This window comes from Ahaetulla prasina, chromosome 11, assembly GCF_028640845.1.
Source record: "Ahaetulla prasina isolate Xishuangbanna chromosome 11, ASM2864084v1, whole genome shotgun sequence".
Lineage (NCBI taxonomy): Eukaryota > Metazoa > Chordata > Lepidosauria > Squamata > Colubridae > Ahaetulla > Ahaetulla prasina.
Window position 1 is genome coordinate 7,277,247 of NC_080549.1, and position 26,511 is coordinate 7,303,757.

A 26,511-nucleotide genomic window follows, 5' to 3' on the forward strand; every position below is an offset into this window, starting at 1 on the left:
GGCTATTCCCAGGCTATTTCAGCAGTGGAATAGGATTATCTTGAAACTCCCCCCCAAAAGTGGTGTTATTAGCCATCAAACCTCAAAAATACACTTTTTCCAAAAGGTTTCCACAATTTTAGCCAATTCTGTAATTATTAATTTTGCGTTGTTTTATTGCCTAAGCATGTAACTGTAAAACTGCAGCACATTCATTTGGCACTTTCTGTGTTTTTCAGCTTCAAGAAAATCAGGATGAAATAGAAAACATGATGAATGCAATCTTTAAGGGTGTATTTGTTCATAGGTACAGGTAAGTCCAATTGCTGTGTTTTAAGTCTAAAACTTCGTTTTAAGATGCATTCTATTTTTTTTTCTTTTTAACACCACAGTCTTCATTTTCTTTACGTATTATCCTTTTTCAGGGATGCGATTGCTGAGATTAGAGCAATATGTATTGAAGAAATTGGAATTTGGATGAAGATGTATAGTGACGCCTTTCTCAATGACAGCTATTTAAAATATGTGGGGTGGACAATGCATGACAAGGTAAAGCATTGAATCCTAGTTTCCACTGCAGATTTATTAAGCAGAGAAAATAAGACACAAAAATTGACACCTCCCCTTTTTTTAACCCACATTGATTACTTTTAAGTGAGAAATAATTCAGGTTTACATTTCAAGAGTTTCAGTGTCCAAATGATCTGACAGCAGGGCGTACCTGATAAAATCACAAGTTGAATTTCTCTACTTAGCTAGGACCGAATAAAACTTTTTTTCAAACTGCAGCTCTTCAGTGTGTCTTGGTTTTCAATCTGCTTCAAGGCTGAGTTGAAAGTGTTGTAGTAAAAACTCAACTTTCTCAGCTTGATGTAGCTTGTTTCATTTATATAGAAATTAATTTCCCATTGTAATTCGGTATCTAACAAATGGACCCAGTAAAAGAAACCACAATACTAAATGTAGAGTTCTCAAAACTAATTAACATATTGCCCAGTGTTGAAAAATGAAAACTTAAGAACTGTTATTTTATTTCCTGGTGTGTTTCTTTTTTTAGCAAGGGGAAGTGAGACTCAAATGTCTTACAGCTTTGCAAGGGCTTTACTATAATAAAGAACTGAATTCAAAATTAGAACTCTTCACCAGTCGGTTTAAGGTTAGTGTTCATTCTCTTTTTTCCTTTTAAAATAAATATTCCAGGCTTTCCATTATAACAATTTTTAATTTTACAAACTAAACATTCTTCCTACTAGGACAGAATTGTGTCTATGACTCTTGACAAAGAATACGATGTTGCAGTGCAAGCAATAAAACTACTTACTCTTGTTTTACAGTAAGTGTTTCAAATCCTATTTCAAATAATAGATACTCATGGTATTAATTTTGTCCTTTTTGTATAAATGCAATTTCTCAAACCTTTGAAGACAGCAAATTCTTTTTAGGGTGTCATGTTACAGTTGGATAAGAATGTATGCTTGATTTTGTGTTGTCTATGCTGCTAAAAGTTCATGGAGACTCTATAGTGAGATTCCCAGAAGTTCATCTTTGAGTTATACTTCAGTTACTTACGTATAGCCCCAAGACAGGAAGCCTTGCTTTAAATTCAATATTTAGAATTTGGGTAGTCTACATTTAAAAGGAATAGAATAGAATAGAATAGAATAGAATAGAATAGAATAGAATAGAATAGAATAGAATAGAATAGAATAGAATAGAATTCTTTATTGGCCGAGTGTAATTGGACACACAAGGAATTTGTCTTGGTGCATAGGCTCTCAGTGTACATAAAAGAAAAGATACATTAGTCAAGAATCATAAGGTACAACACTTGATGATAGTCATAGGATACAAATAAGCAATCAGGCTAGACTGAGCTTGTAGAAGTTTCTCCTGAGGGTAAAATTCTTTCATTACCTGAAGCACCATTTCTCACACTTGGCAACTTGGCAAGAAATGTGTGTGTGTGTATAGTACTCCTCTATTTTATTCCAGTAGTATTTTAAGTGTTTTAAGTACAGATAGTCATCAACTCATGACCAACTTGATCCCAAAATGTATGTAGCTAAGTGAGAAATAGGTTAAGTAAGTTTTGCCCCTTTGTACGACTTTTCTTGCCCCATTTGTTCAGTCAATCACTGCAGTTGTTAAATTAGTAACCCGGTTGTTAAGTGAATCTGGCTTCCCCAATGACTTTGCTTCTCAGGAGGTTGTAAAAGGGGATCACATGACCCCGAGACACTGCGACCGTCATAAATGGGAGTCAGTTGCCAAGCCTCCAAATGTAAATCACATGATCGTGGGGATGCTACAGTGGTCATAGGTGTGAAAACGGTCATAAGTCAGTGCTTTTTTCAGTGCTATTCACGACGAACTGTCGTGAGCCAAGGACCACCTTTTTTGTTTGCATTTTTAACAATTAATTACTGCATTTTTAGGAGTAGTGAAGAAGTTCTGACTGCAGAAGACTGTGAAAATGTCTATCATCTGGTTTACTCAGCTCATCGGCCAGTGGCTGTAGCAGCAGGAGAATTTCTTTATAAAAAGTAAGGAGAAAGTGGCATTTCAAACCAAACTATTAAGTTGCGAATTGGACAGGGCTGAATCGCTGAGCCATTTAGATAAAGTTTGTGGTTCCCCCACATGGGGAATTGGGATTTCCTCTGGAGCAACTAAGAACTAAATCTGTTTATATATCAAGAACACTTATTTTTAGCTAACTCTGTACAATTATGCTTCCCCCCCCCCTTTTTTTTTTTTTTTTTTTCTGGGAAGGCTTTTCAGTCGCAGAGACCCTGAGGAAGACGGAATTCTTAAAAGAAGAGGAAGGCAAGGTCCAAATGCTAATCTTGTCAAAACATTAGTATTTTTCTTTTTGGAAAGTGAGGTATGTACACACATACCTTACTCATTTTGACAAAACTGTGTATTCTTCAGAAGTGTTTTGTATGTGTTTTCTGTTGAACCAAATTAAATTCCATTTGTTAGGAAGAATCGCCTATGTCTTTGCAATGTTTTGTAAACTTAATCCATATGACTATTGTACTAGATCCTTCCTTTAATTATTTTGTAGCTGAATGTAGTTAACGGGAACTGTGTGTAAATTTATTAGCTCCAAAGCTTTTTAAATACTGTTGCAAGACATGGCACCTTCCTAGTTCTGATTCTAATTATCTTGTGTATGCTTATTTACAATGACCTCCAAATTCATCCCCTAACTCTGCTCAGTATTGGACAGCTTAATATTAATGATGTAATAATGTGGGAGAGATGAAAAATGGTAATTGTCTGTTTTTCCAAAAGGGTTGCTACCCAGTGAAAGATCATTTGGATTGCAAAGCCAATTGAAATCCAGTAAATTTAGCGAACAAGCATTTAGTTGATTAAAAGTAATATCAAAAAGTGAGAAGACATTATGGACCCGAGGCAAATGACACAAAATTTTTTTAGCACAGAGTTCATGCTTTTCTTCTACAAGTATACATTTTCTCCCTTAAATTACCAATAGTGTTTGTCTTTTTAATAGCACTTTGGGGAAGCTTTTCATAAAATGCATGGTCAACACCTTTGGCTCTTTTTCAGTTACATGAACATGCTGCTTATTTGGTAGACAGCATGTGGGATTGTGCAACTGACCTTTTGAAGGACTGGGAATGTATGAATAGCCTTCTGTTGGAAGAACCCCTAAATGGAGAAGAACGTAAGATTTCACTCTGTTTTTGAAAGCATGTTTTAAAACACATATGCCAGGAGAGTCGTCCCTAACTTTTAAGAAAGTAAAAGAAATTCCAGCCAAATCGTACAAACTAAAAATGAAATAACTTTAAAAACATTGAGTAGCTAAGTTTTGAAATTATGATCATGTTGATTTGAGTTTTCAAATTTTTACAGAAATGCCCTGTGACACGTCTCTAAAATGAACTTATTTGCAAAAAATGAGCAGTTAAAATGATTAAACAGTAGTTGTAACTTCTAATTATTGCTAGCATATTTCATTACATATAAAAATAGAGTTGTTGTTTTATTAAACATTTATATTCAAAGAAAACTTTGATTAAGAGGCCTGGAAAAAGTTCCAAATCAGATTTCAGGCATAGGAATTTTAAGTATTTTAAGTATTCCTTTTAGATCAGTTTGTTTTCTGTTTAGTTCTGGTGTCACGATAGTAGCTAATTTACTATAGTAATCCAGGTTTTGATTTGAGGTACAAAAAAACAAAAGACTGTATCAACAATTCTTGTAATTAAATCTTATGGTCCAGTGGTGGGTTTCAAAACTTTTTACTACCGGTTCTGTGGGTGTGGTTTGGTGGGTGTGGCATGGCTTGGTAGGCGTGGCAGGGGCAGGATACTCCATTCCCACCCCACTCCAGGGAAAGGATACTGCAAAATCTCCATTCCCTCCTCACTCCAGGGGAAGGATACTGTAAAAACTCCATTCCCTCCCCAATCCAGGGAAGTTACTGCAAAATCCCCATTTCCTCCCAATCAGCTGGAACTTGGGAGGCAGAGAATAGATGGGGGCGGGGCCAGACAGAATTTTTACTGCCAGTTCTCTGAACTACTCAAAATTTCTGTTTCTACCAGTTCTCCAGAACTGGTCAGAACCTGCTGAAACCCACCTCTGCTTATGGTATGTTCAAATGGTTCTTAACATACATGATTAAAAGAAATGACATTTTTTTTCTTTTTCTTTTTAATAATTTCAGCTTTAACAGACAAACAGGAAAGTGCACTAATTGAAATTATGCTGTGTACAATTAGACAAGCAGCTGAATGTCATCCCCCTGTAGGAAGAGGCACAGGGAAAAGGGTATGTTTTAAAAATACTATAAACATAATATATTGTCCAGCTAATTTTAATGATTTTTTTTTCCAAAGAAAAATGGAAGTCTATTAATAGTTATCCACTGCATTTGGATTTTGAGCCAGTGTATATTACATCAGCAGTAGAATCACAGTTGTCGAAAGAAACACCAAGATAACCTATCATTTCAAAGAAAATTATGCACTAGCAATGAACATTTCATATTCATTGTAATATTACTGAGTGCAATTCAAAATAAGTATATAATGTCATCTCTTTGGAATCAGAAAGCATGCCTATGGTAGACAGTGAAAACATGTTATTTTTAGCCTCAGTAATCTTCTATTTCTGGGGTCAGAGTGAACCATTTGAAGGTCTTGAAAAATCCCAAGCTTGTTTGCTTGATAACAGTCATAGCACTTAATTCTAATTTTTAGGTAAAAGTGTTACAAAGCAGAATTCCGGTGACTGTTAAAAAAAGCCTTACAACAATTTATTTGCAACACTATCATTCTAAAGCTGCTCGTCCATCTATTGCATTCCCTTTCTTGAGCATATGTTAGTGACAAAAACAAAACAAAACTTGATTCCTCTGAATGGTGACTGAAACAGCTCCTTTAGAATGACAGAATATCATGTTTGGAAGGACGCTGGAAATAATTTCTTAATGCTGAGAATATGGATCCGTCTTGCAATGTAGTTGAAGTTGGCTTATGTACCGGATAGTGCCTATTAATGAATCACATCTTGGGATTGCATCCCACAGATGCTGATAATACCAGTCCTTCAAACCTTTCTTACCCTCTTTTTTTTTTTTTTTAAACTTAGGTACTTACGGCAAAGGAGAAAAAAACCCAGTTGGATGACAGAACTAAGATCACAGAGCTTTTTGCTATCGCACTTCCTCAGCTTTTAGCAAAAGTGAGTGTGATTTTTATTTTTGTTTCTATGTTGATGGCATGCTTGCCAGACCCAAGAAACCAGGGGCTGGAATAGAGTTCATAGGTACGATGGGTTTTATTTCATGCTACCTTATGAATTTGATCTACTAACGATCAAAACAAATTGGCCCTAGGTAAGAATCAAGGGAATTCATGGCGGCTGTCTCTTGTGGAGCGCAGTGACTCCAAACTGATGATGCATTTGACCCCACCCTCAGGCTTCACCTGCTCATCTCCTACAATGCTTAAGTCACAGTTGCATAAGAAGGTGTCTTATAACAAAGTAAATAGTTGATTGGCCTATTTTGATAAAATTATTATTGGTGACAGCTCTCCATGTTTTCAAAAAGTGTGGGGGTTTTTTTTAGCTCCTCCTGAGATTCCGTCTCTTTGCTAAGTTTCCTTAACCTTGGTGAGGCATTCAGGTTATTTGTTCTAATGACATTTACTGAAGAACGTTTGGCTAATTCTGCGTCCCCATTGTCTAATCCTGAACATTTTAGATTTCTCAATGAAGCTTTGGAATTGTGAAAAGTGAGGCGCTGATTTTATGGGGAAATGTTTGGGATTTAATTAATTGTCATCCATCTCCACAGTATTCTGTAGACGCAGAGAAAGTCACCAACTTGTTACAGTTGCCACAATATTTTGATTTGGAAATCTACACAACAGGGAGATTAGAAAAGGTAAGCCAAGTAAAAAGAACCAGATGAAAACTGAACAGATCTTTCGATCCAAGGCTGGCCTGTCCCTGCGGGGTCTGCAGCTAAAGTTTGTACTATCACAACAATCACAGTTCATACTATCGTAACAATTACACCCAGTTCCTTTGGAACAAGGGGCTGTGATGGCGATGAGCGAACAGGAATTTGAACAAACATATCAAAAAATCAATTGTCAGTTGATTCTTTTTTTTTTCTTTTTTCTTTTGCTGTCTGTTTACTAGCATTTGGATGCCTTATTACGACAAATCCGGGATATTGTAGAAAAGCACACAGATACTGATGTTTTAGAAGCTTGTTCTAAAACTTACCACGCCCTCTGTAACGAGGAGTTCACCATCTTTAACCGAGTAGATATTGCAAGAAGCCAGCTCATAGATGAACTAGCAGATAAATTCAACCGGCTTCTTGAAGATTTTCTGCAGGAGGTATTTATCTTTTCTCTCTGTGTGTCCCTCTCCCCCCTCCCTCTCTCCCTCTCTGTGTCTCTCTCCCCCTCTCTCTCCCTCCCTGTCCTGTGTCTCTCCCGCTCTCTCTTTCTCTCTCTCTCTCTCTCTCTCCCTCCCTCCCTCTCTGTCTGTCTGTCTGTCTCTCTCTCTCTCTCTGTCCCTCTCTCTCTGTATCACTGTCTCCCTCTTCAAGCTACCCTTTAATCTCCTCGTGCTTTTCATTGCGCTTTACAAAATTGAAAAGCCCAAACAAACAGCAGGGATTGCCTGTGTATGTTTCTCAAATAAATATACTTCACATATTGGTTTAATATTAAAATAGAGCAGAAGGTCCATCCTTTGACTTCTTGGAATCATTGGCTAAATTGCAACTCTACCAACTTTTTTAAACCTAGGGAGAAGAACCTGATGAAGATGACGCCTATCAGGTCTTATCAACATTAAAGCGAATTACTGCTTTCCACAAGTAAGTAAAGCAACAGCTTTGTCCACCTTTCGCTGGTCTTAATTTCGTGTCTGTATGAGAGGCTTTATGAATTCTTTTATTGTACGTACATTTTTAAGAAAAAGAGTCCACTCACTTTCAGTTTTGTTTCAACGTCTTCTGCTATGTCTTGCTAAGATCGCTCTCCTTATTCTGCCTTTAATGGGTACTGATAGTAATATTAGATAAGTGAAAAAATGATACCAGGACACAACTATGCATTCTATACAGTTAGATTATTTAGTCAGAATAACAAACATTGTTTATACATACATCTGTGTATTAAAAGAAAATAGGCTGGGGGCTAATGGTTAAAGTCCTGGTCTAGGAACCAGGAGACAGTGAGTTCTAGTCCCGCCTTAGCCAAGAAAGCCAGCTGGGTGACTTTGGGCCTCTCACCAGGAGACCATGAGTTCTAGTCCTGCCTTAGGCATGAAAGCCGGCTGGGTGACTTTCGGCCAATCCCACTCTTTCAGACCAACTCACCTTACAGTGTTATTTGTTTTGGGGAAAACAAGAGGAAGGAGTATTAGGTGTGTTGAATTATAAACAACCTTAAAGCCAGGGTGAAAATCAAATAAATAAATAAATGGCCAGAGCTTTGCAACTCCACGGATTGGGGCTTTGTGCTTACATTGGAATTCTTTTGACAATAGCATGTAACAGAACCCGGTTACAAAGGGTAGTCATTCAGTTGTTCGATGACAACAGTCACTGCTTGTGCTATCAGTTCAGTATAGTGTGAGAAGAAACAGTGAATCAGAGGCCTTCATGCTTTTATTTATTTATTTATTTTCAGTGCACATGATCTGTCAAGGTGGGACTTGTTTAGTTGTAACTACAAGTTACTAAAAACAGGCATTGAGAATGGAGATATGCCTGAACAGGTTAGTATTTTGTTGATGTTGTTCCTTTGAAAGGACAATATAAAATAATAATAAAAAATAATAGTAAGCTGAGAATGATCGTACCTTACTCTCAAACTTTTCCTTTCTTTTCTTTTTTGAAAAACAGATAGTTATTCACGCACTGCAGTGTACTCACTATGTAATCCTCTGGCAGCTAGCAAAAGTAGCTGAGAGCAGTTCTACCAAGGTGAGTGCTGGCAGCACCGGAAAAAAATTCAGTCCGTGGGAATGGGAGTACAGGTAATCCTCAACTTACGACCACAGTTGAGGCCAACATTTCTGTTGCCAAGCAAGATGGTTGTTAAGTGTGTTTTGCCCCATTTTGCAACGGCTTTTTGCCAGAGCTGTTAAGTGAATGACTGCAGTTGTTAAGTCAGTAACACAGTTGTTCATTGAATCTGGCCAGTTGCCAACTATCCAGATGTTTATCACATGATTGCGCAGATGCTGCAGTGGTTTGTAAGTGTGAAAAATGTTCATAAGTCTCTTTTTTTTCCTATACAACTTCAAACTGTCACTCAACAAATGGTTGTAAGTTGAGGACTTTCTGTACAAAACCAAGTATGATGGGCCATTATACAAACTTTTAAGGTTCCTTCTTGGGAAGCTGACAATATCTTTAAATCCTGTCTTTGTATATATGTGTGTGTGTGTGCAAGAGTGTGCGCATGCACACTCAGCTATACTTAGCCGTATTTTTCGGACTATTAAGACGCACCTAAATTTACAGGAGGAAAACAAGAAAAAAAAATAATTTTTGGCCTCTGCGCGTCATGTTTTCGCCCTCCCAGGTCCCCAGAAGCACTCTACAGTGCTCTGCATGTCTTGTTTTCACAAAAAACACACCCGTTTTCACAAAAAAAGGTGCCCATTTTGTGCAGAGTGCTTCTGGGGGCCGGGGAGGGCGAAAACATAACGCGCGGAGGGCTTGGGAGCCCCAAACCACCCGTATTCGGTCTATAAGACACACCTAAAATTTCACCCACTTTGGGGAGGGGGGGATGTGCGTCTTATACTCCAAAATATACGGTACTTTGGGGTAAAAACTCCATTTGAAGTACACTTGGTAAAAATAGCTGACCTTGGAGTAATATGAAAGTTATTTCCTCTTTGCAGTAAGAAGAGGGATAGAAAGAAGGTAGGATCTGTTTTCTGATTTGCAGAAGTAGGGCCAGTGAACGATAGAACGACCTGAATTGTTACGGGAAGTTTTACATTACTGTTCCCCTCTGTAGAAAAAGTTCTCCCTTTTCTTTTCTTTTTTCTTTTTTTTTTTTAAAAAAAGCTCACTTCTATTCATCGTGCAAGTATGCTTCAAAATAAACATGCTCACTGTTTTAATATTCTTTTCATTTCTAAGGACGACCTTCTACGCTTAAAGAAACAGATGAGAGTTTTTTGTCAAATCTGTCAGCACTACCTTACCAATGTAAATACTGCTGTTAAAGAACAGGTTAGTCACGGATTTTAATATCTGACCATTAGACGCTTTTAATGCAGAAATCATTTTTCATTGGCCTTAACAGTTGTGTGTAGGAAAGTGCAGCATTATTTGTGTGCCCTGGTTAATGAAACAGACCTGAAGCTCTTTGTTTGATTTTAAATTTTGCCCTGCCAACTGTATTGAAACAGAAGGAGAGGTCTGTATACTTTTTGAAAGGGCAAAACCTAAGAAGGTGCCAAGTCATATATTTGTATAAAAGATAGTATAATTTCATTACTAACGCAGTCAGTACAGCTAAGGTAAAAGTACACAATAAATACAAGAAAATATATTGCTGTAAGAATGAATAATATATCTGTTAGTTCCAAATAATGGTTTTGAATGGACTTCTATTCAATGAGACAGTTTTGTATTGAGACAATACTTTAAAAAATGTAGTCGGGTATGTTAACACGATTTTCTAAGTGTCTATGGAGATTCTCAGTCATCCAGGTCATGGTTGCTCCAAAGGTGCTTTTTTTTCCAAGACGCAACTGGACTTTCTGGTTTTTCTTTGAAGACATTTCACTTCTCCAAGAAGCTTCTTCAGCTCTGACTGGATGGTGGGGAATGGCATTCCACTGGTTGATTGTTCTCACCATTACGAAATTTAATTGGTTCTTTCTTTGATTAGTTTCCATCCACTGGTTCTTGACTTGACTTCAGGCACTTTGGAGAATAGCTTGACACACACACACACACACACACACACACACCGTTCTTTGTGGCAGCCCCTCAAATATTGGAATACTGCTATCATGTCACCCCAATTCCTTCTAGACATACCCAATTCCTGCAACTGTTCTTCTTATCTCTTAGTCTCCCAGCCTAAGAAAAACCAGAAAGTCCAGTTGCCTCTCGAAAAAAACACCTTGGGGCAATTTTCTAAGGCAGTGGTTCTCAACCTCTTCTTCACCACGGACCCCCAAGACTTAACACAAGATTTCAATCATAACATTTCTTCAAGCCTCCACAGACCCTCGGTGATGACATCACGCCCTCCCAGGTATCCGTGGACCAGAGGTTGAGAACCACTGTTCTAAGGGCCTAGCTTTCTAGAGGCTTGACTTGTGATAAAAGTTTTGTGTTTTTCTTTCTTTCTTCCTTTTTTTAAACAACGCCTATCATTCCTTCCCTTGCAGGCCTTCACTATTTTGTGTGACGTGTTAATGATCTTCAGCCATCAGATCATGTCAGGGGGACGTGACATGTTAGAGCCATTAGTTTACACTCCTGATTCTTCCTTACAGTCTGAACTCCTGAGTTTTATTCTTGATCATGTCTTTATTGACCAAGACGATGATAGCAACAGTGCAGGTATGGGCTGCGGAAATGTGTCTCTTATGATTTCTTTTTGGTAGAAACAGGTTCTCACTTCTCTTTTTCTCCCTCAATTGTACTTATTTTTTTTTACTTAGCCAGATACAGAGGTTACAACAGGAATTGTAGGGTTAGATCTTGGTCTCCATAGAGTGCTTAGTTGGTCTCCAAGGGAAGGTGCTCAGTTACAAAACGGTAGGACTTTAATCCTCTCCGCTTTGAGATGTAGAGATACAACTTGCTCAGCCTTACTTGTCCTGCTGAGGTTTTTTTTTTTTCTTCCCTATTAGAAAGTCTGGAAATATGTGTTTATGGAGATTCTCAGTCATCCAGGTCATGGTTGTCCCAAAGGTGCTTTTTTTTCAAGAGGCAACTGGACTTTCTGGTTTTTCTTTGAAAATGTTTCGCTTCTCATCCAAGAAGTTTCTTCAGCTGTGACTGGATGGTGGGGATTGGAAGGATTCCACCATCCAGTCAGAGCTGAAGAAGCTTCTTGGATGAGAAGTGAAACGTCTTCAAAGAAAAAACAGAAAGTCCAGTTGCCTCTTGAAAAAAACACCCCTGGAATTATGTGTTTCTCATATGCAAAGCTGAGAGCCCTGGAGCTCTGTTTTCATCTTATCTTGGGGCACTTTGCACTTGAAGCTGTAGCTACTTTTTTCTGATGTGGAGTCCTTGGTGCACTCTGAATTTTTATAATGCGTGCTTGGTGAGCTGTTGTCTGAACTGCCTTAAAATTCCATCACTGGAAGGTCTGAAAACAAGCTTTAAAACTTAGCAGCTCCTCTAAGAATTTAGGTTATCTTTTTAAAGGCTCTGTTAATTTTGGAACTCAGAAACATATATAAAGGCTTTTTTTAAGTGGTTCATTTCAACGTAATACTAATGGGGACTGTACCACTTTAAATAAATCTTTCGGTCTGGTTTTGGTAGCTAACAAAGCATGATATTCTTTCTCGTGCTATGAACTGTCACCTCGTTAGAATTCTGCAGGGCAAAACCAGGTTATAAAGATGCAGCTGATACCGCAGCCCTATCTAAATGCCTGTTCCTGAATGAATGCTCATGTACATTTTTTTTCTTTTTCTTTTTCATTTTGTTAAAAGATGGACAGCAGGATGACGAAGCCAGTAAGATAGAAGCTTTGCACAAGAGAAGAAATTTGCTTGCGGCTTTTTGTAAACTTATTGTATATACCGTGGTGGAAATGAACACTGCTGCAGATATTTTTAAGCAATATATGAAGGTAATGGAAGCCTACAGGGAAAGGATTCTGAGATTCTCATATAAAAATACGGAATGAATGTGGTTGTATTAAATCTCTGGAGGTTTCTTTCTTCATTATTAAGGGAGTCCTTCTGGATAACTCGTTGCCTTGGCTAAAAGCAGAAATTAAATGAACATATATTTAAAGCATGTTACTTGTAGTTCCTTCAGTTTGAAATGAAACTACTTTTAGTTCTGCTCTTCGCCTCCCAACATTTTTTCATGGCACTCACAGAGGAATATTTTTATTGTAATGGAAGTTGAAACTATCTGTATTTTTATCCTTATAGTATTACAATGACTACGGAGATATCATCAAAGAAACAATGAGTAAAACGAGGCAAATAGATAAAATTCAGTGTGCAAAGACATTGATTCTCAGTTTACAGCAGGTATGTTTTGCTTCTCATCCAAGAAGTTTCTTCAGCTGTGACTGGATGGTGGGGATTGGAAGGATTCCACCATCCAGTCAGAGCTGAAGAAGCTTCTTGGATGAGAAGTGAAACGTCTTCAAAGAAAACAGAAAGTCCAGTTGCCTCTTGAAAAAAACACCCCTGGAATTATGTGTTTCTCATATGCAAAGCTGAGAGCCCTGGAGCTCTGTTTTCATCTTATCTTGGGGCACTTTGCACTTGAAGCTGTAGCTACTTTTTTCTGATGTGGAGTCCTTGGTGCACTCTGAATTTTTATAATGCGTGCTTGGTGAGCTGTTGTCTGAACTGCCTTAAAATTCCATCACTGGAAGGTCTGAAAACAAGCTTTAAAACTTAGCAGCTCCTCTAAGAATTTAGGTTATCTTTTTAAAGGCTCTGTTAATTTTGGAACTCAGAAACATATATAAAGGCTTTTTTTAAGTGGTTCATTTCAACGTAATACTAATGGGGACTGTACCACTTTAAATAAATCTTTCGGTCTGGTTTTGGTAGCTAACAAAGCATGATATTCTTTCTCTTGCTATGAACTGTCACCTCGTTAGAATTCTGCAGGGCAAAACCAGGTTATAAAGATGCAGCTGATACCGCAGCCCTATCTAAATGCCTGTTCCTGAATGAATGCTCATGTACATTTTTTTTCTTTTTCTTTTTCATTTTGTTAAAAGATGGACAGCAGGATGACGAAGCCAGTAAGATAGAAGCTTTGCACAAGAGAAGAAATTTGCTTGCGGCTTTTTGTAAACTTATTGTATATACCGTGGTGGAAATGAACACTGCTGCAGATATTTTTAAGCAATATATGAAGGTAATGGAAGCCTACAGGGAAAGGAATCTGAGATTCTCATATAAAAATATGGAATGAATGTGGTTGTATTAAATCTCTGGAGGTTTCTTTCTTCATTATTAAGGGAGTCCTTCTGGATAACTCTCGTTGCCTTGGCTAAAAGCAGAAATTAAATGAACATATATTTAAAGCATGTTACTTGTAGTTCCTTCAGTTTGAAATGAAACTACTTTTAGTTCTGCTCTTCGCCTCCCAACATTTTTTCATGGCACTCACAGAGGAATATTTTTATTGTAATGGAAGTTGAAACTATCTGTATTTTTATCCTTATAGTATTACAATGACTACGGAGATATCATCAAAGAAACAATGAGTAAAACGAGGCAAATAGATAAAATTCAGTGTGCAAAGACATTGATTCTCAGTTTACAGCAGGTATGTTTTTGCTTTCCACATACCTATACTGGTTATTGGTTAAAGCAAGCCTTGTTTTTTTTTTAAAAAAACTAAAAAGAGTCAATATTAACACTATATGTAATCCTGTTGGACAAGTTTTATTAACAGTGATAAAAATAAGCAAAAGTGCATAGAAAAACCTCTAATATAATTAAAATAGTATTCTGCATGTTAGGCAAGTTTCAATTTCAAATAGTAGAATTTCTGAAGCAATCAACTTAACTTTTAATGAAATAAGTAAGAGATTCTTCCCACATTTGAACAGTTCAATGTCCAGTTGAGCTGCTCAAATGTTTGAAGAATCTCTTCAATTATTTTTAAACAATTTCAAATTGTTTAAAAAGTGTAGAATTTCTGAAGCAATGAGATTACATCTAATGAAATAATTAAGAGATTCTTCACTCGTTTGAACAGCTCAATTGGACATGAGCTGTTTTGGGATCTTGGGTACCACTGTAAAGCAGGGTGACATATCACCCCCAAATTATCCAAAAGAATGTGTGTGTGTGTGTGGGGGGGAACAAGATGAATCACCCATAGAGTTTCCTATTCCAATCCTGCCTCTTTTATTGTGAGGGAGTAGTAAACAGACCACCCATGGAGAACTTTTGTATTCTGGTGAACCAGAAAAACTAGATTGAAACATTTCATTGATTTATTTCTTGCCATTAAGTGCAGGAGGTCAGCTTGTAGAGGATTCAGTAAACTTTATAGTTGTGTTTTTATAAAGTAGTCTTTAAACCTATTTTCATTCCTGCATATTTGCTGAAATGTAAGCCAAATATAATACTGAAAGGTTTAGATAAAACATTGTTTGAAGCCCAGTTTTTTTGTAGGCGTTTAATAATGTTAGGAGAGAAAAAGAGAGAGTGCATTAAAATACTCCTGAAACAATGCTGTTCAGTAACACATGAGTTGTATTATGACCTGGAAAAAAATATTTTGTTTACACAGCTTTTCAATGAGATGATCCAAGAAAATGGGTATAATTTTGATAGATCATCGCCGTCTTTCAGTGGGATTAAGGAACTGGCTCGGCGTTTCGCTTTAACGTTTGGACTCGATCAGCTGAAAACAAGAGAAGCCATTGCTATGTTACACAAGTAATGATTGACTTTTTCTTTACTTTGCGAAGATGTTCTGACCTAGGCTTTCCCAGCAGCACGAAGCAGAGTTCTCATCCCTATAAACCCCTTTTGTTTAATTTACAGTGAATTCCTCTCCAGCAAAGTCTTTCCTTTCCCACAGTCTTTCAAGATAGTTCACAATTACCGAGTGGCCAGGCCGATATCTTTCGGACGCAGCAATAATTGGCAAGAATGCAGTAATGAACTAATTGTCTTCTGCAAACTCCACTCCCCTTTCGCTTCTCTTTTATTCCCTCTGGGAGGGGCCATTCATCATCCACCTGTGGCCTTACCTCCAAGTCAACCCTTGTTCTTTAGCTGTTCCCTTTATCTGGCAACTCTGAGCATGTGCACACTGGGAACAGGCTCCAGCAGTTCGTCTACCTCACTGATGTCTGACTCCAAAGGCAGCTGATAACTGGCATATGGCCCTGGCCCCCTCTCTGCCTCTGACACAGAGCCCTCATCAAAGCCTTCCCCAGACTCCAGGACTGGCCCATGTTCCTCCCCAACCTCCTCACTGTCCGAATCTGCTGCCAGATCTGCTGGGGAGCCACAACACAAGAATTGAACTTCCCTCTATCCTTTGCCTTGTCACCATCAGATGAAAAGAGCCCCCCCCATAAGCAAAATTGATAAGACATGAAATAAGTAAGATAGTTAAATATATCTTACACTTAACACTGTTCACCATACCTGATATTTCCTATACTGTAGTCAGAATGGGAAGAGGAGAAAACATTGGTAATAAATATTAAAGAAATAAGTGGTTGCCAACAGGGCCATAGATGTTTTTTTGTGTGTTTTTTTGTGGGGTTTTTTTTTTTTTTTGGCATTTATATCCCGCCCTTCTCCGAAGACTCAGGGCGGCTTACACTATGTCAAGCAATAGTCTTCATCCATTTGTATATTATATACAAAGTCAACTTATTGCCCCCAACAATCTGGGTCCTCATTTTACCTACCTTATAAAGGATGGAAGGCTGAGTCAACCTTGGGCCTGGTGGGACTTGAAGCTGAAGTAATTGCAAGCAGCTGCTGTTAATAACAGACTGCATTAGTCTGTTGAGCCACCAGAAGCCCTTGGTGTTGGTTTCTGGTTCTTGTTGTGATTTTGTCCGGATGTGATTTTACTAGGTTTCTTTGCTGCTCTATTAAGTTAAGCCTTTATATAGTGTTTTTAGTAAGATAAAGGCTGTTCTAGATTACTGGCCACACACGCTATTCCTGCTAATAATGAGGATATCCAGACACATTTTGTGTGCAAACTCAACCAGCTCTCTCGGTTACGCCAACATGCTCCTGTTAATCTGCACCAGCTAGAATAATAAATTAGAGAAAAACAAATTAGAACCAGCGCATCTGTCGGAATATATTGGGTTTAGATGCAAAAAAAAGGTTTTGTGTAGAAAACTGCCGGTTTCAGGTAGTTGGTGTCTAAATGAAAATTTGGGGGCTGTGGATAGAAATAACGGTTATTCTGGTTGGAACAAGATTTCAGCAAGTGGGTAAGAATGGAAAAAGCCAAGGAAACTGCAGTGATTTCTGAGCAGAGGGAAACAGGCCCCCAGGGGAGCTGATGGGATGTGCCACGCTGGGAGGTGCTGAGGAGGTGACAAACAAGCACTTTTGGTTCCCGCTGGGTTTTGTTTCCACTGAACCACAACTCAGCTGGTGTGGTTTGGCACGGTTTCCAGAATGTGATGCATTTGGGATTTGCGCAAAACACTTTTTTTTAACTTCATGCACATCTCTGAGATTTAAATTGGTCATATGTTCAAGAACTGCATCTCCTCTGGCTATGACTAAGTCTGGCTTTGACCCCAAATAAATTTCTCACTTGTAAGAGGCATATAATTTACTCCGTATGTCTTAAATATAGCAGCACTGATTGAAATGTGATACTGTTTGTTCTTTTGAAATATTCAGGGTTTGATGTTGAGCTCTTTTGTGCCAGGAAAGCACAATAAAAATACTCTTAGCGATGCTCATTTGAATTATTATTTTTTTTCAGAGATGGGATAGAGTTTGCTTTTAAAGAGCCTAACCCACAAGGAGAAAGCCATCCACCTTTAAATTTGGCATTTCTTGATATATTGAGCGAATTCTCTTCCAAACTTCTCAGGCAAGACAAAAAAACAGTGTAAGTATTTTATGGCTATTTTCACAGTGTTTTAGAAGCTTAGTTAAGGGATTTTTATTTTCAATGAAACTGGTTTTAAAACAGGCTGGGCAACTAAGCTACTTGCTGATTTTCAAGATATGGAAGAACACAAATTTCTGTTAGGAACTGGGAGGAAGAAGAAAATATTGCTTCTGGTTCATTGCAGTTGTAAAAAATCTATTCTTTTACCTAATTGTGTTCCAGGTTTTCCAGGTTTTTGTAATTTTCTTAGTAGAGAGGAAATAAAAAAGATTAGTTGATACATGTTGTTTATGGTGACAAAAATCTATTATCAGCAAATGGGCGACCATACAGATCACCCATTAGCTCTTCTACATTAGAATTTTGAACAGCAGCAGTGACTACCTTTAATAATGCATTCATGAACTTAAAAGACAATCCAGGAGGTATTTCTAGTAATCCCTTTCTCCTCCTTTCTTTTGAAGGTACGCTTACCTGGAGAAGTTCATGACCTTTCAGATGTCTCTTCGAAGAGAAGATGTGTGGCTTCCACTCATGTCTTACAGGAATTCTTTGCTAGCTGGGGGTGATGACGACACAATGTCAGTCATCAGTGGGATTAGTAATCGAGGGTCGACAGTAAGGAACAAGAAGACAAAACCAGCAACAGGGAAGCGGAAACTCCCTGAAGGTTTGCAGTTATTTATTGTGGCTTTCCTTGGTGTATAGAGTCTATACAGTGGTAGTCCTCCACTTACAACCATTTATTTAGTGGCCATTCAAAGTTACAACAGCACTGAAAAAAAGTGACTTGTGACTGTTCTTCACACTTACGTTGCAGCATCTTCAGGATCAAATGATCAAAATTCAGACACTTGGCAACCGGCATGTATTTTATGACAGTTTCACTGTCCAGTGGTCACCTTTTATAACCTCCCAGCCGGCTTCTGGCAAGCAAAGTCAATTGGGGAAGCCAGAGTCACTTAATAACCTCATGGTTCACTTTACAACTGCAGGGATTAGCTTAACACTTGTGGCGGGAAAAAGTTTGTAAAATGAGACACGGCTCACTTTGTTAGCCACCTTGCTTGGCAGTGGGAATTTGGGGCTCAGTCGTGGTTGTAAGTAGAGGCCTATCTGTATTTATAGCCTCTACATTGTGCCATAGATCCAGAGCCGCCTTGGTTTGTTTCCCATCAGAGTGGTGCCTTCTGGTTTGCATTCACATTAGGAAAATTTAAGATTAACGCTAATCAAGATTACATCCCAGTTACAATCAGACAGATGTTGTAGACCATCCTTTGTAAGCAACGGCATCCACAGCTTATTTGAAGACTAGTGTCATGATCCCGACTAACCAAGCAAACAGAGCTCTGAGGCTAAGGACTATTTCTTCCTCTAAGAACTTCTTTCTTGGGTACATCATATTGGCACAATCAAATGGACAACCATCTCTTAATGTTTCCTGTGGTTTCAATATAATTAAAATAGGAAAGTCACAGTTCACGTTGGCCAATTAGGTTAATTGGTGGGCTCTCCAGACACACTTCCCTGTCCCTATCCACCACCAGTAGAGATGACCTTGGTTCCCACGAGAAAGTTCTGTGTTTTGTCTAGCAACGTATTTCATCCTCCTTCCTCCTCCCCCACTCTGTGTGACAACAGAGGGGGGAAAAAAAGGCTTCTGCCAAGTAGGTTCGATTCAAAGTTGACAGCTAGGCTATAGCACTGCTGACGATACCTAGTTTGGCAATAAAATGTCTGCAAGAAAGCCACCAAGCTCCAGAGAGCACCAAGGAGCTCCCAGGGACGACAGATACTGTCCGAGGAGCACACGGATTCTGAACTGATGCAGAGCTGCTGCTTTTGTCTTTGCAGCTGAGGAGAGCAGCAGCAGCGACAGCCTGTGGCTGAACAGGGAGCAGACCCTGCACACGCCCATCATGTTACAGACGCCGCAGCTCACTTCCACCATCATGAGGGAGCCCAAAAGGTTGCGACCGGAAGAGAGCTACATGGGCGTCTACCCCATGCAAGCCGAGCACCATCAGCCGCCCATCGACTACAAGTATATGCTTGCTTTTAATTGGGCCTTAGCCCCTGCTCAAATACCACACCTGTCCCCCTTTTTTGTTTTGTTTTTTGTTTTTTTAAAGAAAGGTGTTATTCCTTCCAGCACGCAGGTAACATGGATGCTAGCTCAAAGACAGCAGGAGGAAGCAGCCAGGCAGCAGCAAGAGAGGGCAGCTATGAACTACGTGAAGCTGAGAACCAACTTGCAGCACGCCATGTGAGTACACACAACGGCCGTTGTCCCAAGCTGGGCGCTGGTTTGCGCACTTGCGCACCGATAGTTAGAAATTGGGTTGCAAACAATTTTATGCAGAGGGTAAAAGTCTTAGAAGCATTAAACTTTTCCCTCAGAAGTTTTCTGGATAGGAAGTAGAACTGCATTATTGATGCTTCAGAAAAAGATCACCAATCTATGAGCCGAGGTGGCGCACTGGTCAGAGTGCAGTTACTGCAGACTACTTCAGTTGACTGAAGTTCAGCAGTTCAAATCTCACCAGGCTCAAGGTTGACTCAGCCTTCCATCCTTCCAAGGTCGGTAAAATGAGGACCCAGGTTGTTGGGGGCAAGAGGCTGACTCTGTTAACCCCTTTGAGAGGGCTGTAAAAGCACTATGAAGTGGTATTTAAGTCTAAGTGCTATCGCTATGTATAGTTACCAAGAAGAGGAGAAATGAAATTTTTTTTTAGTTGCGCTCCAATAAATATTGAACAATACTGAAGATTATTTGACTAACATGGAAAATAAACTCCTCAGGGGTTTGCTGCAGAGGTGTCCAGAACATTTGAGAGTCCAAGGAGGCTCGTAAGGTTGTTTATTCTGATTTTTATCGGAAGGGTTTTGAAACCTTGGATGAGGCCAAAACAGCCTGCTCGAAGTCATCAAGCGAAGGAGTGTTTTTAAACCCTCGTCTGAAAAGTGGGGCTGAGTCTCCTAACAAACGTTAACGCTATTTTCATGATAAGATTTTTCTATACTGGGTTGGCAGTTTTTTATGTGTTGAGTGACTGAGTGACACTCATGTCTGTGTTTAAATGTTCTTTAGTCGACGTGGCACTAGTCTCATGGAGGACGACGAAGAGCCCATCGTCGAAGATGTGATGATGTCATCAGAAGGGCGCATCGAGGATCTCAATGAAGGCATGGACTTTGATACCATGGACATAGACCTAGTAAGAATTAGTTACTTAAACCTTATTGCAAAAAAAAAAACAAAACCACACGCACACACACACAAAGCCCACACAAACAAACCATTCTCCTTCCTTTAGAAGATTGGCTATATTCTAGAATAGCTTTTTCCCACTTAAGATGTTGATTTGTCTTAGTTTAAATGCTGAGCCTCTTCTCTTCCTAGATAGATGTATGCAAATCTGGCCTCTTTTATGTCAGAGTTGGAGGGAAACACCTAGCTCCAATGACTCTGGGTGAATTAATACAATTAAATCAACCCGATACACTGATAACCTGGTTTGCCTTTTAGCCACCATCAAAGAACAGAAGAGAAAGAACAGAGTTAAAGCCAGATTTCTTTGACCCTGCATCAATCATGGATGAATCTGTAAGTAGGATGTGACAAGCTTGGGTGAATTGTGGTTTCTTTTTTTTTCCTCGATGGAGAATCGGACGTGGGGTGGGAGGTTAGGCCCTGCTAGGGTGGCTGGCATGGTTCAGAATCCTTACGAATAATTCTGAATTATCTCTGCAGCTGAAAATGGGCAGATCCTTCATCTTTCTTCTGAGATTAGGGAGGGAATCGATGATGATGACAGGAGAGGGATTCCTTTGCAGTCTTTCCCCAGAGTCCAGGGAGACTCATCATGGCCACAAACTTTGATGACTACCTTAGCATAACATTACCATATCAAAGACTGTAATTAAAATAGTCATGAGATTATAGCATCACTGAAAACGTGCTCTAGGGAACATGCATTTCAATAAAAGGCCATGTTATTATTTCTTTGATTCCGCTGTCAATGTGTTTTTCCCCCCATCAAAAAAACCCACAAGGTTTGTTCTGTTCATATTTGAGTGGATGTCAGATATAGGTAATCCTTGACTTAAAACCACAGTTGCGACCAGAATTTCCATTGCTATTATAAGTGAGCCCTTCCTTCCTCCCCTCCCTCCATTCCTTCCTCATTCTCATTTCCTTCCTCATTCTCATTCTCCTCCCTCCTCCCTTCCTTTCCTCCTTCTCATTCCCATCTTCCTTCCTTCCTTCCTTCCTTCCTTCCTTCCTTCCTTCCTTCCTTCCTTCCTTCCTTCCTTCCTTCCTTCCTTCCTTCCCATGGTTGTTAAGCAAATCACTTAATCCAGGGCCGGCCGTAAGTCACTTTTTAGTGCTGTTGTAACTTTCGAGCAGTCACTAAACAAATGGAAATGAATCAAGGACCACCTGTACTATGGGAAAGGTTGGGAAAATCCCTCTTTGCCTTGAAATTCTGGCAGTTGCAGGTTGCTTACCGCCAAACGAGAACGGAGGGGAAAATCATAATCACAAATGGGATCAATTTCCATGTAACTTTACTTGAAGCCTTTTCAAAACTTCCTCGGGTTCCTCATATGATACAATATGGAAGAAAGAAATTCTGTGCATAAATTAGAAATATATATATGTATGTATGTATGTATGTATATGTATATGTATATGTGTATATATATGTATATATATATAGTGTAGTGTCCCTAGATGCCACCACATGAGGGCAGCACATGTTAAACATGATTGAGCAACAAAGTCTTGTACATCATCTTCTTCTGTTGTTACAAGTGTTGGGGTTGTTGTTGTTGTTGTTTTTTAAAAAATCAGAACGAAGCTTAAATAATAGCCATGTTCTGAAGGTCTTTCAAAATAATGACGACCTGGATTTAAAACTGTCTTTTAGAATGGTAGAATTAACATGGTCTGGGAAGAAACAGGGACAATTTGGAAGGTTTTAGCTTCCATCACTGATTTTTCTTTGAAATGATAAATATTTGAATGATAAATACCGTATTTTTCAGACTATAAGACGCACCTAAATTTAGAAGAGGAAAACAACAACAACAAAAAGTTTTTGGCCTACCTTTTTCTGGGCCTTTTCCAGTCTTTTTCTGGCCTGTTTCCGGGGCTTTTTTCAGCCCATTTTTGAGGCTTTTTGTGGCCCATTTTTTTTCCAAAAAAACAGGTCAAAAAAAGCCTCCAAACGCCCCCCCCCAAAAAGCCCCCCAAATGGGCCAAAAAAAGGCCTGAAAAAGACTGAAAAAAAGCCCCGAAAACAGAGCATGTGGAGGCAAAAAAAAAAAAAATGGCTGGCGGGTGGGGCTTTGGCAATATTCAGTCTATAAGATGCACAGACATTTTTGGTCCCTTTTGGGAGACAAAAAAAGTACATCCTATAGTCCGAAAAATATGGTACTTTGTGCACGTTCTAAAAGTATGTTTGCTCTTTGACAAAAAACTTAACAGTTTAATCTTTTCCTCTTTTCTTCTAGGTTCTCGGGGTATCAATGTTTTAATACTAGTTCAGCAAATAACTCCGTGGTAAAGTCATTTTCTACTGTGGAAGAGGAGATTTTTAAATTTAAAAAGTGTAGATAACAGTGATATTCTGAGCAAGATTTTTTTCTCTAAGGAGAATTGATCTGCTTACAAGATCCAGTACATTGAAGGGGCAGTTTTCTTTGCCTGAAACAATAAAGGACAAGTAAACAACTTGAGGATAAGCTATTTGTTTCTGTTGGGAAACCAGTATTTTATTTATACAATGTTTAGTTTATTTCCAACTCATAGTATAAATATCACTTAAAAAAAAATAATCCTAGCATCAAAGAGGTGCTTAGTGTACACACTTCTGTCATCTGTTGAACATACTCAAGCAATTATATATATTTTTTTCTAGATTATCATTGAAAGCATCAGGTGAAAATAAAACGGGACGATTTGATTTTGAAGTTTGGAAATCTGTGTAATTAGATGAAAGAAAAGCATTTTTTGATGTGATGTTTAAATTCTGGTCAACAGAAACTTTACTTTGGTTGTGATAATCATGGAAATAAACTACGAGTGATTTTTTTTTTAATTCAGAAATTATTATAGAATATTAAAAAGAAAAAAACAAACAACACACGCCAAGGCTTCCTTGTTACATATTCATGAAATATCCAAGAATCATAAACTGCCAGAAAGCACTGATATCATTTCAGCTTACCCATCTCTAACCCTAAGAGTTTGCTTGTCCTTTAAGAAAAGCAAATGTAATATTGTGAGATTCCTTCCAGTAGTGCCACTGTATTTTGTCTCCAAATAAAGAAGCTTATTGTAGTATGTTTGCAGAAAAAAAAATTCTAAACAAAAATATACAGCTTATTAGAGTGTGGGAATAGGGGTCTAAATTTTAAATAAAAAAGTATAAATATATATATATATATATAAAAAATTGGTGCTGATTTTATAATTGCGCAGTTTTAGTTTTTTCTTACTTTTAAATTCCAACTTAAAAATTATGAGGTTTCAGAAATATATTGAAAGTTTAACAATGTTTAAAAAATAGATTTAAGCGTGAGAATTCATGCTTTAAAATGATTTTTAAATTTGTATTTTATATTGTTTTATCTATCTCTGTCTTTGCAAGCAGTCTTCAGGTTAATGATACTTCTAACAGGTTACAGGACATTTCTTCTGTATGTAAATTGAATTGGGTGATAGAACTTCATCAGTATCCCATCATATTCTTTGAAAGCTAAGCTTTAAATAAATTTCATTGCTTTTTTCCCCCCACAGTTAAATTAAAAAAAAAAAATTAAAACCCATGGATTTATGTCATTTCAACGTAATTCATTTTTGCCATGCTTAGGCAGCTAGACGACATTTAAAGGAAATATTAACTTATAACACAAATGTATATTTTTGTCAGTTGTCTCTCAGTTCTTGAGGTATATTATTTCTAATCATTCCATGCGCCTTAATATGCTTGCAATATGATAATTTCCTCAAATAAGCAATTAGAAGAACCTCTTAGACAAAAAGAAAAAAAAATAATCAAAGCTTGGGCTGTGGTAGCCATAAACCATAGATTCTCTAAAGGATCCTGATAACGTAATTATTTTGAAAATCATGATGTAATACACAGAGCCAGTTTCGCATAACTCTCATTTTGCATAAATATTCACATGTCTAAAATACTGCCTATATTTCTTTCTTTTTTTTTCTCCTTTACACCACTGTGTTTAAATAGAACTGCTGAGAGGACTGTATATATGATTTTGTTGATTTTTTTTTTCTTACTCTTGAAGGAGTGTTTCTTTGTGAAAGCAGTTCTTACAGCTTTACGTTTTCAGACTAAAAATGTTTTATATATTTACCTTAACCTGTTGTCCTCCACATTCTATCGTCCTAATTGTACTGTTTTCTGATTTGTATTTATGTCTTGAGACAAGTAACTTTTTGAATAAAAATAAACCTACAGTATGTTGTAAGTTTGATCTTTTTGAATCAAAAGGTAGAGGAAGAAAATGAAAAGAGTGTGAATGGTATAAAAAAATGTTATGTTTATAAGAATTAAAGCTTTTTCCATGTCTTTTAAGTGTTTGTCTCAGAATTGGGATAATGTATGGAAAACTGCACTGTTTTATATTTGTAATAAATTGTACAAGTTTTTAAAATGTGAATAAAGCACTAATTGGGTTAATAATTTAAAGTAGAGATGTTATGCGATATGATTGGTCTTAACTATTTCTTCTGTTGGAAAAAGTCTGTCTCCTCCCCGTTCTGTCTCCATGTATATATTTAATACACTCAGTAAAGGTAAAGGTTCCCCTTGCACATGTGCTAGTCGTTTCCGACTCTAGGGGGCGGTGCTCATTTCCATTTCAAAGCCAAAGAGCCAGCATTGTCCAAAGACGTCTCCGTGGTCATGTGGCCGGCATGATTAAAAGCCAAAAGTGCATGGAACGCTGTTACCTTCCCACCAAAGGTGGTCCCTATTTTTCTACTTGCATTTTTTACATGCTTTCAAACTGCTAGGTTGGCCGAAGCTGGGACAAGGAACAGGAGCTCACTCTGTTACACAGCACTAGGCAATCGAACCGCTGACCTTTCAATTGACAAGCTCTGTGTCTTAGCCACTGAGTCACCCTTGTATACTAAGTAACAAGTGGACAATTTAGGCTTTTTAGACAGAACTGATTTATTTGAAGACCCGATCTGAAACTTTTTGACACAGGTGTATGTATGCAGTGGACACATTCCCATAAAATTTAATCATTAACACTGTTTCCCCCCCACACAACACACACTTTTTTTCTTGGAGTTGAGATTGTTTTTGGCAAGACCCTTTGCCAACAACCAAATTACAGAATAAGAGTCGGAAGGGACTTTGAAGGTCTTCTAGTCCAACCCCCTGCTTCAAGCAGGAGACCAGGCCTGGACCACTCCAGACAATTGGCTGTCCAGTCTTCTTGTTAAGAACCTCCAGTGATGGAGCCACCTACAACTTCGGAAGGCGAACCATGCCACTGATGAATTACTTTCACAGACAGAAAATTTCTCCTTAATTCGAGGTTGGATCTCTCTTTGATTAGCTTCCATCCATGACTTCCTACCTTCGGGTGCTTTGGAGAATGAGTGGGACCCCATCTTCTCTGCAACAGCCCCTCATATACTGAAACACTGCTATCGCGTCCCTAGTTCCAATAACTGTGAGTGTTTCTGCTGAGAACTGTAGAAGGTGGTGGTGTGACCCAGGCCCAAGTAGGTAGTAATAAACAAGTCCCTGGAAAAGCAAACTTTATTCAAACAGCTGGGAATTACTTCATTCCCAGCATCTTTCAACTCAAAGTAAAACAAATTCCCTCAGTTATCTCATAAACCTTACTCCAATTAGGCAAAGGCCCTTCCTGGCAAACGTCCAGAAGCCACAAAAACAAAAGATGTAGATGAAGCAGAAGATACAGCTACAACATTTTCCAGCAAAGCTGAAACACTGTTGCTGGTCTGTTTTAAGCCTTATGGGAGGAGCCAATCATCTCTTGGCCCTACTCCTGAGTTGTCCTCTTTGCTTGAACTGCTCTTGCCTTCTGGCAGCTCTTCTCATGCGTGCATTAGGAACAGGCTCCTACTGTTCCTCTACCTCACTACTGTCCGCCTCTGGAGGCTCTGGAGTCTGCACCTCACTCCC

At 38.4% G+C, this 26,511-nt stretch overlaps 1 protein-coding gene across 1 annotated transcript in view; it reads left to right on the forward strand.

Moving 5' to 3' along the window:
- Positions 1-25,037, forward strand: part of STAG2 (STAG2 cohesin complex component) — a 52,620-nt gene extending 27,583 nt beyond the window's left edge. Inside the window, exons 9-34 of the mRNA XM_058196848.1 lie at positions 219-292; positions 405-528; positions 1,037-1,135; positions 1,233-1,312; positions 2,415-2,522; positions 2,752-2,863; positions 3,559-3,676; positions 4,685-4,788; positions 5,611-5,703; positions 6,320-6,409; positions 6,670-6,873; positions 7,290-7,360; positions 8,178-8,265; positions 8,393-8,473; positions 9,647-9,739; positions 10,912-11,086; positions 12,196-12,335; positions 12,646-12,747; positions 14,984-15,132; positions 17,171-17,299; positions 17,767-17,972; positions 19,160-19,349; positions 19,458-19,571; positions 20,397-20,523; positions 20,835-20,912; positions 22,829-25,037. Of these exons, the coding sequence (XP_058052831.1) occupies positions 219-292; positions 405-528; positions 1,037-1,135; positions 1,233-1,312; positions 2,415-2,522; positions 2,752-2,863; positions 3,559-3,676; positions 4,685-4,788; positions 5,611-5,703; positions 6,320-6,409; positions 6,670-6,873; positions 7,290-7,360; positions 8,178-8,265; positions 8,393-8,473; positions 9,647-9,739; positions 10,912-11,086; positions 12,196-12,335; positions 12,646-12,747; positions 14,984-15,132; positions 17,171-17,299; positions 17,767-17,972; positions 19,160-19,349; positions 19,458-19,571; positions 20,397-20,523; positions 20,835-20,912; positions 22,829-22,852 (2,973 nt within the window). The 3' untranslated portion in view covers positions 22,853-25,037. The remainder of the gene's footprint in view (positions 1-218; positions 293-404; positions 529-1,036; positions 1,136-1,232; positions 1,313-2,414; positions 2,523-2,751; positions 2,864-3,558; positions 3,677-4,684; positions 4,789-5,610; positions 5,704-6,319; positions 6,410-6,669; positions 6,874-7,289; positions 7,361-8,177; positions 8,266-8,392; positions 8,474-9,646; positions 9,740-10,911; positions 11,087-12,195; positions 12,336-12,645; positions 12,748-14,983; positions 15,133-17,170; positions 17,300-17,766; positions 17,973-19,159; positions 19,350-19,457; positions 19,572-20,396; positions 20,524-20,834; positions 20,913-22,828) is intronic.
- Positions 25,038-26,511: the final 1,474 nt, after the last annotated feature.